Source organism: Hydractinia symbiolongicarpus, chromosome 4 (genome assembly GCF_029227915.1).
Source record: "Hydractinia symbiolongicarpus strain clone_291-10 chromosome 4, HSymV2.1, whole genome shotgun sequence".
Classification (NCBI taxonomy): domain Eukaryota; kingdom Metazoa; phylum Cnidaria; class Hydrozoa; order Anthoathecata; family Hydractiniidae; genus Hydractinia; species Hydractinia symbiolongicarpus.
In genome coordinates, this window is record NC_079878.1 from 8,834,837 (window position 1) to 8,849,715 (window position 14,879).

The 14,879-nt window shown below is 32.4% G+C and overlaps 1 protein-coding gene across 1 annotated transcript; it reads right to left on the reverse strand.

The window, feature by feature from the left end:
• Window positions 1-99: 99 nt before the first annotated feature.
• LOC130641105 (uncharacterized) lies at window positions 100-13,104 on the reverse strand. Its single transcript, XM_057447769.1, has 11 exons — window positions 12,882-13,104; window positions 10,921-11,097; window positions 10,439-10,569; window positions 9,554-9,685; window positions 8,589-8,787; window positions 7,613-7,924; window positions 6,432-6,690; window positions 5,775-6,020; window positions 4,137-4,157; window positions 3,646-3,705; window positions 100-1,752 (listed from the first exon to the last, which is right to left on the reverse strand). Exons 1-11 carry the CDS (start codon window positions 13,026-13,028, stop codon window positions 1,499-1,501), a joined length of 1,938 nt encoding a protein of 645 aa, XP_057303752.1. The 5' UTR covers window positions 13,029-13,104; the 3' UTR covers window positions 100-1,498.
• Window positions 13,105-14,879: the final 1,775 nt, after the last annotated feature.

Sequence of the window (14,879 nt, forward strand, 5' to 3'; positions counted from 1 at the left end):
TTATTATTCCAGGGTAGCCTCTTCAATTTCTATTGGTACTGCTATCAACAAGGTATGGCTGAATAGGTTTAGGAATGTGGAGTAAAAATGTTTTAGAGATTCAACAAACGGATTTATAATTTCGTCTTAAATAATAAAAAAAACAATCCAAGGTAAATACAACTAATTTAAACTAAAAACACAAAATATAAAAGATGTAAACCAAAAAAGTTCAGGAAAATATATTGATCACGTGTATACCATGTATTTTAAAAATATTTTTAAATACCAGGAACTATAAATAGCTATAAAAAATATTCAGATTCCAATACTCTAGAAAAAAAATTCATAAAACATCAGCTCTAACATCACTTGTAAAACATCAATCATTTTTTTTATCAAAATTTGTTACATACAAAAAGGGAAGAAAAAATAACACACAGTCATACAGCAGGGAATTAAAAAGAAAACTGCAATATTCGAAAGATACTTAAAAAACAAAATTTAGAAAGCGTTATGCGAATAAAAAAGAAATTAACGGTCAAGAATTAGAACGTGGCATTACTGTGCTGAAAACGATGTCTCGCATAAACACAAGCACTAACCCTGAACACCCTTCAGCCTTAGTGGTAATGTCACACGAATTTCATACAGTTTTAGTAGAAAAACACGCCTGGAAATTTAGAAGAGAAAGTTATACACAACTTACTGGAGCACGTGTATTTAAAAAAGTAAAGTTATATACAAAAGAACAAAACGAAGTAATTAATTTTTTCACGAAAGCAACACCTCTTACATTATAATAATTCACAGTGTGGCAAACAGGTTTGCGAGAAAGAAACCAGTCAGGTATACTTTCTTTCAGCTTTAAAGGTTGCGTATTGTTTCCTAACTCTTCTCCAAAAAAGGGCTAGCCTTTTAATATGGGTTAAATATCTTTTTTCATAAGAGAAAAAAAATATGCATGCAAACCAAAGCTACAAAGGTGAAGTTATGAAAGCATTTTTCCAGCCCATTTCGGAAAAGGTATGCTATCTAGTCTTACAATTCCTTCATCAGGTTTTAAAGCCTGTTTAAGCCCCTTTGGCGACCATGTCAGAAAACAATTCTCTGTGTTAATAATGCGAAAGTAATCGAGCGTAGACACGGACCTATATAACTACACAGAAATTAAACAAAGATATAAAAAGCGAGACAAATGCATAAACAAATAAAGTTTAAAAATCGTAGAAAAATAATCAATAATCTTTTTTTAGCTACAACATTGCATCATTTCGTGTGCAGAATATATCGGAACAATTAAAGATCAACCACCCCTCCCCATCTTCATTTCTCAATTTAGAAAACCCCAGGGGGCTCTGTAACAGTATTTGAACATTGAGACAGAGAAAGGAGTCTACGAAATGTTAAGGGATACATTTGTCCCAACATTAACGATTGCAGAATAAAACTTTTCAATTTCGACTTAATTTCTAAAAAAAATTTCTTTCTATTTCGCTTACATTGCGCATTACAAATCTCACATCAACGCGGTGATTTTCTCATCATATTCCTGCATCAATTTACTATACCGAGTTCTCATTTTCGAATGGGCTGTAATGATTTTTTCCACTGCGTCCTCAGTACTCTCAGTGACGTCATCGAGTGGAGTAACAAATTCTAAACTTTCTTCGTCCAGTCCTTCTCTGTCTTCTACAAACGGCAAATTCTCTTGTTCTCTTTGGATCTGCTTCAACTCCTCTTTTGTCATTTTAAGCGGCTCTCTCAACGGTTCTAAGAAAAGGAATGAAAATAAAATTGAATGAAGTTTTCAGTTGGACAACAGCATCGGTAAACGTTGTACCGTAATTTTGATAAAAACTCACTCTCACGAAGTGTCAGGGGATTGACAAAATTGTGTATTATTTTATTTATTTTTAATTTTAAACTCCAAGAACTCCAGTTAAACTGCAGCATTGGGATTGGGTTATTGCAAATGCCACCAGAGACAATGAAGTTACGTGTGCAAGAAGAAAAAAAAAATAATTCCATAGAGTTAGTTTGTAAACTATCATCATGTTCGTTTCAGATCACTGATTAAGATTCCCCTTTAAAAAGGTTTATAATAATAACCAAACCATTATTAGCAAGATAAAAGTTTTAGAGAAAATAAAAAATAAGATGGAGAAAAAACAGATTTTTTTCTGACATTAAAATGGGTTGAATTAAAACGTTTAAGCACAATGAAATGTAAAGAAAAACATCTGGCAATGAGATACGATTTGTTTACGTAATAATCCACTCACACCTTTTCAAGTTGGTAAATGCTGCGCCGTTGTGTGCATTTTGTTAGAAAGCGCGCCTATATTGGCGTCACTTCAAAACTTACCAATAAAGATATAAATGAAAAATTTATTACAATTTTGTCGCTTCTTATTTCGAAGTTAGCTGGGCCCTTTAGTTATTTTGTTGGCAACACAAAAATCTCGAATGCATGTATTTTAAAGTTTTCAGTTAGCTAGCTAGCTATAGCTAACATGTGTGGAAACCAGCAGAGGTAATGAGGTACTATAATTTTTATACATTTATAAGGCTACACACGTAACTAACACAATTTGTCGTTGGTTATCCTTTCCCACACATGATGTTTAGCTTTTAGCTACCTGCAATAGTATTATATGGCTAGCCTAGCTAAAAGTGATGGTATAGATAGATAATGAGTAGCTAGCTAACTTTTAGATATTGGAATAAAAAGCAAAAAAACTTCTTTAAAAATTAATTTTGGGAGATTTTTTTGTGACTTTGTATCGTGGAACAGACGACATCGTTGGAAACTAATATTTGTGACCAATTAATGATGTATTATTAATTAATGTGTATTATTATGCAAAGTATTAATGCAACTCAAACCTGGTCATGGAATCTACCGTCGGGTATCAGCGGTACTAATAATTGCGAGTAGGTATGTGTGCGAGTCGGAGAAAATTAAATTTTACGCATATAAATTTTACGCATATTAATTTTCGCGTATAATTGCTTTTGGGTATTAATTCTTGCGAATTAGGGAAAAAAGGTTATATATCAAATGTTTTTGGAAAACATTCACCAAATTCACTTTAGATCAAATGCTGACTTAAAGTCAGCGTTTGATTTCTACTCCTCTATGAATAAAATTGCGCTATTTTTACTCCGTGGTTAAAGCTCACGAATTATTGAGAGTTCTTTGCAAGTAGTAAATTTTCGCGAATGGTGCCTTGAATTATTTTTAACGGATAAAATTATTACCATTAAGGTAAATTAGCGTGTGGCCTAAAAATATCACGACTATAATCGCGGATGAGCAATAATAAAACAGCCTCAAAACATTATTTTATCAAAAATTGCTAATATTACACCGCTATACCGTTTACCCCTAGGCATTGTTGGATTCATGCAGTACAAATTATTTCAATTGAAGCCACATCTTTCAGGCAACCCGATAGAACACGGCGAAGTGGCGTTTTGTGTAAAAGATGATTAGCTTTTTCAATACAATTTTGATGAAAGTTATTTCCCACGTGCAAAACCTAGGGAAAAAGGTCCGGGAATCAAGGTTGTCCCCTGTGTGGTTTGAGTGTTTAAACCGCACATGTTTTCTTGTTTATCTGAAAATATTTGGGAAAAGAAGATTTAATTCATTCTCTTTACCTTTCTCGTCTTCATCTTCTTCTTCTTCGTTCTCTTTTTCTTCTACGCCATCACTGTCGTCTAAAAAAGCGTAGTAATAGTAAGCAGTAAATACGACTGACGCAGTGTAGGTTATTTAAACCTGTGTATAAAAAAACATATCTCAAGACATCTTTCTGCAACTTTTAACGAATTTATATGTGTACGGCAAATTAATCATGTAATGATTTGAACCTGCATCTTGAATTGAACCTGCGAATTCTTGAATTGAACCTGCGAATTCTTGAACTAGCGAACGCTTAAACCTGCGTCTTGAATAGAATCTGTGAACGCTTGAACCTGCGAATGCTTGAGCCTGCGAATACTTTAACCTGCGAGCGTTTGAACCTGCGAGCGCTTGAACCTGCGAACGCTTAACCACGCGAACGCCTGAACCTGCAAACGCTTGAACATGCGAGCGCTTGAACCTGTCAGAGCTTAAACACACATTTGAAATAAATAATTTTATGTACCTCCCACTTCAGTCTCAGGATCTAAAAATCAATAGAAAAATTTTAAACATAATTAAACATAATTTTAACAGAACACGCAAACTTTATTAGCTGATAAGTAAGAGGTGCGCCTAAAAACTCAAGACTTATGAAACGGTGTGAAAGCTACGCTCAAGATATTTACCGTGCCACAACTATTCGTGATTACATGTCACGACAAAATTTCACCTGCAAATTGACAATTCTGTTTAAATATCGAACTAAAACAGCTTCTCCAGCAGAAATTTCTACAGCAGATTTGCATATTATATACTATCTAGAATTTAAAATTACGTGTAACTGTTCCTGACTGCATCTCCCAATGTTTACTATTTAAGCATGCCTGCTTTAGTTTTTTTTCTCTTGACATTGATATTATGACAACTTTGGAAGTTGAGAAGCACCTTTAAAGTAAACCTTCATAGCATTAGGAGCAGGTAACCTTTTCCACCACAAATAAAAAAAACACAACCACCTTGTAGTATGAATATTTTAAAGAAAGCCAATTTTTAACGCAATGTAAAAAAATGCACTTGCATTATTATCAACTAGTCGTATGTAGTATTAATAACTAGTTGTAAGTATTGTTATTAACTAGTCGTATGTATTGTTACTAACTAGTCGTGTGTATTGTTATTAACTAGTCGTATGTATTGTTACTAGCTAGTCGTATGCTTTGTTATTAACTATTCGTATGCATTGTTACTAACTAGTAGTATGTATTGTTACTAACTAGTCGTATGTATTGTTATTAACTAGTCGTATGATTTGTTATTAACTAGTCGTATGTATTGTTATTAACTAGTCGTATGTATTGTTACTAACTAGTCGTATGTATGTATTATTAAATACTTGTACGTATTGTTATTAACTAGTCGCATGTATTGTTATTAACTAGTCGTATGTATTGTTAAAAAATAGTCGTATGTATTAGTCGTATGTATTGTTAAAAACTAGTCGTATGTATTAGTCGTATGTATTGTTATAAACTAGTCGTTTAAGCCGTAAAAAGACGTAGGTATAGGAAATAAATTGAAAAAAAGAATTTCATGACTTTTTTCACACCAAAATAGAGCTTAAGTTTGTTAAAGAAACATTTAAGTTGGACATAAAACCTAATATATACTCAAAATAGTTTCATTTCTACTTTTTTTATTAACGTACTCATTGAAACTCAACAACAACATCACATTTAGATCACTAAAAGTACAGCTAAAAATAAATACCAATTATACCAATTACAGGACACCTAATGATAACAGAATTTTTTTATTTTCTAATGTGTCGATCCTGTACACAAATATTCGTCAAATAAATAAATAAAGTAAATAAATAAATGTTAGTCGCTGTTTCTGTAACTTTTTCAAGAACGTAGTTTCCCCACAACACTCAACAGTTATTGAAATTTCCGTATTGCTACACTAAACTAGTACAGTGACCGTCTCACTAGACTCATAAATTCTGGATAAAGTCGGAGAACTATTATCTTCTTAAAATTTCTCAACTTTTAAATCTTCTTTTATGACAATAGATCATTTATTAAGGACATCAACAAATAAAACAAGGCAACCCCCCCCCCCCCCCCCCACAAAAAAAATTATAACGCAATAAAAAGCATACGGTAAGTCGATGCTTCCATCATTTTCTTTTTTTCATCCAACTGTTTTCTCGCAATGATTTCGCCTCTTCGCCCTTTTAATTCATCTAGATAACTCAAACCGTGCACTGCTGCCATGTAATGTCTCATTTCCTCCTGAAAGTTTTTCTTCCGGCCAGTGTATTCATTCTTGTGAAGCTTTGTCACGAAAGTGAGACGAGCTCCTGAATAGTTGAAGCTTGGTGGTCTTGCAGAATGAGGAATATTTCCTAAATAAATATCAATCTTCATACAGACGACAATAATTTGATTTTATAACTTGCATTTAAAACGTTTCGTCGTAAAAAAAAATTAAAAAAACCCTTCAACTCAGTTCTGATCAATTTCGCAAATATGATATATTACTTTAAAAATATCCATTGAGTAACTGTTTGCAAGGTTCTCTAATACATCAACAACACAAAAGCATAAAGGATGTAACCAAACATAGCTGTTTATTATTCAACATCCCAGACTGAAAAAAGATACCTCGTTAAATTCGCTTTTGCACACCTGATTCTATATCGCTGATAAAATTATGTTGCTTTCAAAACATATAGCAAATTATATTTCACTGAGAATACACAGATTCTTAAATAAATCTGTATTTATTTAAGTGCATAACTAAGTAAAATGCATACCATCAAATATCACAGTTCGTCCATAACGAGGTCTTACTTGAGCAACGATTTCCGTGTCATCGCTGTTCTTCTCAAAAAACGTCGTTTCTCCATAATTATTTTTTGTCCATTCAGGATTTAGATACACCAAAACTGTGAATTCCTCCTCCCCATAGTAACCAACATCACCATGGATACGTGTGTGATCAGAGCTGCGTATAAGGTTAATCGACACATCATAGGGAAACATGTTCGGATTCCCTGTTACGTATGATGCGAGCTATAACATGAAAAAGAATTGCATCACATAAGGTTCAAAACAAAGTGAAACTCACTTTTATGTCAAAAACAATGCATGTTGAAAATTTATGCATATGCACTACAATTTTTTAAAAAGAACATCAAATTTTAGCTCCTTATGTTTTACACATTTATAGCCTCATTTGTGTTCTTATGAAAATAGGAAAATATAGTCACAATGACGAATAGCTGTTACAAGGATTAGAAGAAATAGATATCGACGTCATTTGAGTTCCAAAACATTGTTTGATTAGTGATTCTGGGCTTCCATGATTTTGTTCCTATAACCCATGAAGGAATTTAAGCTGAATACGTTCTAAATATGTTCTCAATCTTCGACAAAATCTCATCCTTAACGTTTTTATAAACTAATTTTAAAAAACGTGTTCTTTATGAAACCTAAAGATTCAAGATTACAAAAACCTTTTAGTATGTATCTTCGAATCTTTTCTTTCGAAATACAGAAAAAAAGCTTTTTAGTAAAATATTCGAATTTTATATTGTGAAAGTTAGTTTTATTCCAATATGAAGCGTCAGATTTAGTAAATTGGTAAAATGTCAACATATAGCCAGTTTTTAATCTGACTGTCTGTCTGAATGAGATTTCTTCTTTTTTAGAGATGGTCTATTCACAAAAATATATGCTGCAAATATTATAAGACATTGTGTGAAACAAAAAAATGCTGTTCAATTTGTTTTGACAGCTAACAGGAAAATCCAAAAAAAAGCAAACAGCGAAACAAATATTCTCAACGAACATTACTATAAAAAATACAAAAAATAACCATAAAAATATTTTGATTTGATGTACACTATTACTTCATCATATTTTCCATGATGGAAAACCTCAGATTTAAATGCTTCTAAGGAATGCCAATATAAGAGATATCATATTCGTTTACCTTTCTGATAATTTTCCAGTATGGGCTTTGAATATATGGATTTAGAAGAAATCCTGCAATCCACTGAACATTGTCTGAAGACGAGTCAATCGAATCATCATAGAAATAAGTACCATATTTTAAAACAAAACCACGCAAGTGATCCAATAAGTCTTTGGAAAATAAACCATCAAACACAACAATTTTACGACCATCAGTTTTGGTGGTGTATTCAAGAACCTTGTGTTTTGCAGGATCAGGAGCAGTGAACGGCTCATCTTCAGAAAGTTTGTATTGTGGTAGATACCAGTTCTTATATGAATATTCACGGTCCTGTGAAAACAAGGGTACAATGATGAGTCAAAGGCTGAGCCATAAAATAATTTTGAGCTTCCAAACGACAATCTATAGTTGTTTTTAGCATGCATTTACTTATGCTTGCACAAGAGATGTTCGAAAAAGTATGCAAAAAATGCATGGGTTAAATTGTAATTTTTTTATCGTTTTGTCTTTAATAAATGTTTCTTCACAAAAATTTAATGTTCTTTAAAACTAAAACCCTAAACCTGTCCTTAAAGGAAAAAAAGCATTTTTAAAACATTATAACCATGGAAATAAGCACTACAATTTATTCTTCTAATACAAATTGAGAGGAATTCTAGTTGTAACTGTTATTGTTTAATATTGTGATTCTCTTGGTTCTTAAAGTACTCTAGACAATAGAACATTGTGGAGGTGCATTCTATACCAAAGGGGAAGCAACGATATATAGACCAACAGGTAATATCCCATATATCTCTTTAACAGTAACAAACTGTAAAATATGCAATATTATAGAGGATCATAGTTGGTAAAGTTTTACAGTACTTTATTGTTTGCATTAATAAGCAAGTTTATTGTTTGCATGTAAAATTTCGTTAAAATGATATTCTGTATAATACTCTGAAGCACATCAGTTTACACACAATATACACATAGTTGTTACTAAATAAAGTACCTTTCTATACTGCAGAAGTTTGGTATAACTAGCTTCCATTTTTGATTTATCTTTTGAGAATTGAACTTGAAATATAACTTGTCCTTGTAAAAATGAAACAGCTGGTGGTCTGTTGAGCCGAAATATCGTACTTTCCCATACTACAACTCTTCCACCTTTATGAGTAGCTCCGCCAATAATTTCTCGTTTTTTATCATACCTAAAAATAAGAAGTATATAAGGATAAAAAAGTATGAAAACCATAAATTGCCGAGACCTAACAATGGAGAAGACATTGTAATACTGCCAAAGGATGATACTTTGAAGATGCAGCTATGATGATTCATAACATGTAAAAATATGAGAAAATGAAATTTGTGACTGTGAAACAACACCATCAGCATTTTTTTCTGAATTTTGAATTAATAAAACACCCTTGTAGGTTCAATGATTTAAGAAGAATGGAACAATTAAATAATAATATAAATGCAAAATTCGACAAAGTTAATTTGCTATATTATTTTGCTATATTTATGCATATCAAAAATTTGCAGTTGCAGCTAGAGAAAAAACAAAAGCTATTTAAATATTTTTAAAACAGCGTATGCACGATTCAACTAAGTTTCTTAATTTTGACATGACAACATGTAAAATTTCTTAAAGTACAGTCAATCATAAAAGATAAACCAAGGTTTACAAATATAATGCCCCAGTTTTGACAATTTCAAAAGATTAGAACAAATGAAATGTCTTATACTTCAAAAACTTTCAAACATTTAATTAATTTTTCACATTTTGATTACCGCCCATCTCAAAAAGAAAAATAGAGATTTAAAAAGACTTTACCTTGAGAAATAATATAGTAACTTAATGTTTACAAGTTTTATCTTTTTAAGGCAACTCACAATTTTCTTGACTGGTTAAAATATGTAAAGATAGCTTAACATCTGAAATCTTAATAGGAGGTTAAGCTACAAATTACTCACAAATATAACTCCCCATAATAATTTTTCTTCCAAAACTCGTTTACGAACATCATCACAGAAAATTCACCTTCATCTGTGCTATCTGCAGACACTCTGGTATGATCTCCACGACGAATAATTTTGCCAAAAACTCTAAGAATTAATGAGATTAACTTTATTACCTTCTCAACTTTCTACCTATGTGTTTATAATTCTAGAAATCTCTAACTAATGCACTTAGCCAGAAAGAAATGAATTAAATATTTTTTGTTATTTTATGTGAATCATCAACTTTGTGTCCCCTAGTAGGTAGTATTTCAAAAAGTCAAAGTGATTATAATTTTTGCTGATTTATTTCTTGAGTCAGTTACATAAAAAGTTCAAAAACCGTACTTTTCTCACTTAAATTGAGAATGTTTTGAAATCTGCTCTCCAACCTAGATGGTGCTGGTAACTACGATTGATTCATGGGGAAATTAATGCCACTCAATGAAAATCTAGATGACGCAGCAAAACATTACTTTGTTTTTCACAAGTTTACAAAAATGGTTTTTTAACTGTTTTGAACATAAAATGTGAGCTTTATTGCACACAGCATTGTATACTTATAAATCCTTAAATGTGGGCCTAACATTTTCATTTTGAATAAAATTTAAATGCAACCTCACAGAAGTTTTTTTTCCTAAAAGTAACTATTGAATACAGAACATAAAGGTCAGTAATTATAAGTAAACAAATTTATCTCAGCAACTAAGCCTGCTTTTTATCTCAATTTTTATCTCTTCATCAAAGAATATTACATTTTTACATTATTACCACTGTTTTTTTTTTGACATAGGATAGAGATTTTTTTGGAAAATATTTTAGTTATCCTTATAAACAACAAATAATGAATTGCACACTCACCTGTAAGGATAATACGGTCCTTCGTCTTTTGATACATCAATAACAGCCCGTAATAACCTTTTACATAATTTAGTTTTACTAAATGCTACCGGATCACGATCATTTATCCAGGGTGTATTGTCATGAGTTCTCTAAAGAGTTGTAACATGCTTCAATACATTCATGCCTGAATCAGTCATTTTTTGCTTTGAACACCCTAGTAGAAAACACAGCAACCAAACCTGCTTGACAAAGATTTGCTTAAGCAACACATGTCAAACTAACAAGCAATTCAAAAGTTATTTATTACCAAATATTTTGAAACCTGGAATGACAGACATACAATGATATGTAATAAACAGATGCAGATTGTTTTGCAGAAAAGGTTAAGAGGTTATAGAAAACTCCAAAAGGTTATAAAAAATATTATACGTTTTTTCATGCAAGTGCAATCAAATTTTGTGCCAAATTCCTAAAATTTTGAAATAATTTAAAAAAATTACCTGCTTGTTTACATCATCAGAATCATAATTATTGAATAACCAACCCTCGTTGTCAAACGTTAAATAATTTTTTACAAGAACTTGATATTTTGATGGTATAATGTTGTCATACACAGCGTACGGACGTCCATCTGGTGTTTTTGTGTAGATTAATCGATGCTCGCTGACATTGAACTTCTGGAAAAAAGGCTCAAACTGTATATATCTATTACATAATCAATAAACACAAAGGATTTATTTAAAAGCAATCTTAGGCAAGAAAAGATGTTGTTGAACTGACTTTGTAGAGCTTAAAAAATTGTTATCAAGTCTTTGTTATTTCAAATGCATCATCGTCATTCTCAGGTTAACGTCCGTTTTCCATGCTAGCATGAGTGGGACGGGGTATATTAATGACCCTCTTCCAATCTGATCTAGACTGTGTTAGATCTAAACTTAACTTCCTCTGTATCAAGTCTGTCCTTATAACCTCCTGCCAAGTCTTTCTCGGTCTGCCTCTGGGCTTGCCCCAGGAACTATCAAGCCTCGACACTTTCTTACCCAATTATCCCCTCCATTCTTTCCAAGTGCCCCAGCCAATTCAATCTTCTTATCTGAATAACATCTTTAATTCTACAGATACTTAGCCTGCTTCTTAGCTCACCTGAACTCTTTCTGTCTCTCAGACTGGCGTTACACACCCACCTAACCATTCTCATATCATTCCTTTCTAGACGGTCAAGATCTTCCTGCTTCACTGCCCATGTCTCACTACCCTATCGTACAATATAAAACTTTTAATGATGATTTTTTATATAAATGGCACATGCACTTAACTATACGGAATAATTTTATATTTAAGCGTTAAGTCATTCCCGTCCCATGAAATTGCTATTAAAACTTTGTTTACTTAATTGCATAAGAATATGTAAAGCCAAAAAAGATTTTTTCTTTAAACTTTCTGAATTGAAACTTTATTTTTACATCTTGTATATGGAAAACATTGTTCCGCGTCCCTAAATTGTTCTTGCTCAAGAGAAGTAATATTGCTGTGACATACTTTGCACACACATAATCTTTGCAAACATTCGGTTAAATTTGATTTGTGTCTATAATCCAATTATACAGAGGTTAAGTTTAGGTATTCATTGGTGTCATATACACTATCGCTGGGAAAACATCTATTACTTTCTTCAACTGACACACTTTTTGCTCAATTTGCTCAATTTAATGAATTTATGTAAGCCTGACTGGCTGTATTAAACAGGGCTACTAATTCAAATGGATTGTAGCTATAAAACCTGGAACAGACAAACTAATACATGCATCCTAATTTATTTCTTATGTTTAATAATTTTATAAAGCTTTGCCGTAAATCCTCTTTTAAGTAAATCCTCTTTTAATCAAGGGTAGCCTATTCAGGCACGATAATTTAACAATTTACTAGTTTAAAGGCAGAAGTTGTCAAAAAGAAAGGAGGCTCCATCCAGATATAAATACACAAACACATATAAAAAAACAACAAATAATAAAAAAAAATGCTGAGATTTTGCTAGGGAAGCATTTAAACAAATTAAGTATGAGTGAAAGGAGTTTACTTGCCATGAACAAATCAAGAATGACTACTCTTTTGTTTGTCTTACCATAAATCACCATAAATCGTTTAAAAAGCATCAAAATAGAATCGTAAAAGTTAAAAAAAAAGCAATGTAGATCGTTAACTATCAAAACGGGATGCTGGAAAGCAAAAACATTGCTGCACACTGTACATTACAAAACAGTCAAAACAAGATTTTAAGAATGAAAAATAATAGTTAATAACTTGTGTGTTAGAATAGAATATATTAATGAGGTTATTATTATAACTTATCTGGCTTCCTCAAAAGATGTTTTTACAGCGAAACCCTAGAATTTTAAGCCTGTCTAAATAAAATAAATATTAAAACAGTATTTTGAAGTAACACTAAAAATAGTTAAGATACCTTTTTTGTACTTGGAGTAACAGAAGCTTCATCAACTTTTTGACCAACCTTCATAACATTGTCATCAATTACTATGTTGTCAGCATCTTGTTTTGTTGTGGTGAACACCATCAGAAACAAACACACCAAAATGTGCAATAATTTCATTTTTATTATATATACCCTAATGAAAAATGTTCATAAATAATAACACATCGTCTTTAGGAATACAGAAACAAATTTCCATTGAAGCACACTATATTCAATTCTTAGTTTTTACCATGTATATACATCAGTTTTTCATAGAAAATTTAAAGGTGCAATGTGTTCCAGCCTATATGACTTGAGTCACTCACATATTGATTGAGAAACCCAATAATGATAGCGCACACAACATGTGAGCATTTTTTGATAAGCAAATTATCCTCTACAGTATATAGCTAGATGATAATTAGTTTTTTCAAGTTAGGGTCACTTAAATATTTTCACAATTGAGCCGTAAAACTTCCTTAGTGTCCAAATTCTGAATGTTTTGTTTCTTAAATGTAGCTAGCTGTTCTCCTCAATCTTAGGACAATGCTCAATCTTTAGACATAAAAATGCCGCCCGGTCTTAAGACTGGACAGGGTGTCACAAGATATTGGGCAGGAGACCAATGTTAGGAACATCTTCAGACGTCTTTTAGATTTTAAAGAAGAGATGGGTCTGTTGTTTGCAAGACCCAACAAACATTCTCATAGATTGGGCAGTCCAGTCTTAAGACCGTTCGGGTTTCAAGATTGGGCAGAACATAGCTATGTTTGTAGCTTATTTTATACCTGACTAAAAGGCTAAAAAAAAGAGGCTATCCCTTGTGTCCAAATGTGTTCAAATTAGAACACAAAACAAACCTAATACTCCCAGTTTTATGCAGCTAGAACAATACAATCTATAATGATAGGATCATATTTATTATTGTCTCTATGGTTTAATGCTACTTATTTAGCTGCCTAGCTTGCATCCTTACGTTGTCTTGTCTGCAGCTTCAAAAAAGGAAGACTTTGCACAGCTTAAAAAAACTTCCGAGAAGCACGCCTCCGTTGAGCTTAATTACTTCCTTCTTTAATACTCGTACTAAAGCGTCGTTGTTTGTGATAAAGCGCAAAATTCGGTTCTGTTTTAAATTTCGAGAGTTGTTAGCATAAAATATATTCCCGGCACTTCGTTATCCTCTTCAGGAACAAAGAAAATCAACACGCAAGATTACATAAAGGTGATAAGCCTATCGTCACTTATTTAGTAAAATCAAAAATGCGATTATTATAATTTTTGAGCTTTTTCTCCTTCCACAAGGAAGCAACAAGAAGGCGTTGAACTACACCCCTTCACGGCAGAATATTATTTTTATGGGATCTGGAGACTAAGGTGCATTAAGCATTTTCTATTGATATCTGTGCGCACAGTTTCTCTTTATTTGAAAACGAAGTTTTGTTTATATTTTCACTAGGTGCTTTTTTTGCAACTTGAACATTTTTCGCGTTATCTTACATCTTCTTTTGAAACCAAGAAAAAGAGCACAATCATACCATGACAAAAATAGTGAATTATATCGAAACAAGGGAGATAGTGTAGTCGTAGCGCATTTGTAATCATAAGGTTTCAGACCAACTGGCCGCAACAGACTTGTGTGGCAGGCAAGCATGTTAGATCAATGCCATACGTATCCCCATCCTCGTCTCCAGGGTTTCTTGCTTATGTCCAAGACGCTCGGGCTTACTTGACGGGTCTTTATGTCAAAAAGGCAAAAGCCCCTGGGGACGAGGTGGTACGTATCCTCCTGGCGGGAATACTACATAGTCACAGTCATAGGGCATGAAATTCCCAAGTACTTTACTCACGTTCTCTTTTTAAAGTTTCGTAGTTAGCTGATGTATAAAAGAAGATAAATAATAGTTTCTCTTTTTGGTGACAGTCCATAAGTAAGTGTCCCATAAATTTTTGTTCATTGTTGAATGATTCGTTAAACACTAACTCTAAAAA

Excerpts from the sequence above, each read along its gene's own strand:
- LOC130641105 (XM_057447769.1), bottom strand. The coding sequence starts at position 13,028 with ATGAAATTATTGCACATTTTGGTGTGTTTGTTTCTGATGGTGTTCACC. Across the intron at positions 9,686-10,438 it reads GGACCGTATTATCCTTACAG|AGTTTTTGGCAAAATTATTC; the intron begins GTGAGTGTGCAA and ends ATTAATTCTTAG. Across the intron at positions 3,706-4,136 it reads TCCTGAGACTGAAGTGGGAG|ACGACAGTGATGGCGTAGAA; the intron begins GTACATAAAATT and ends ACGCTTTTTTAG.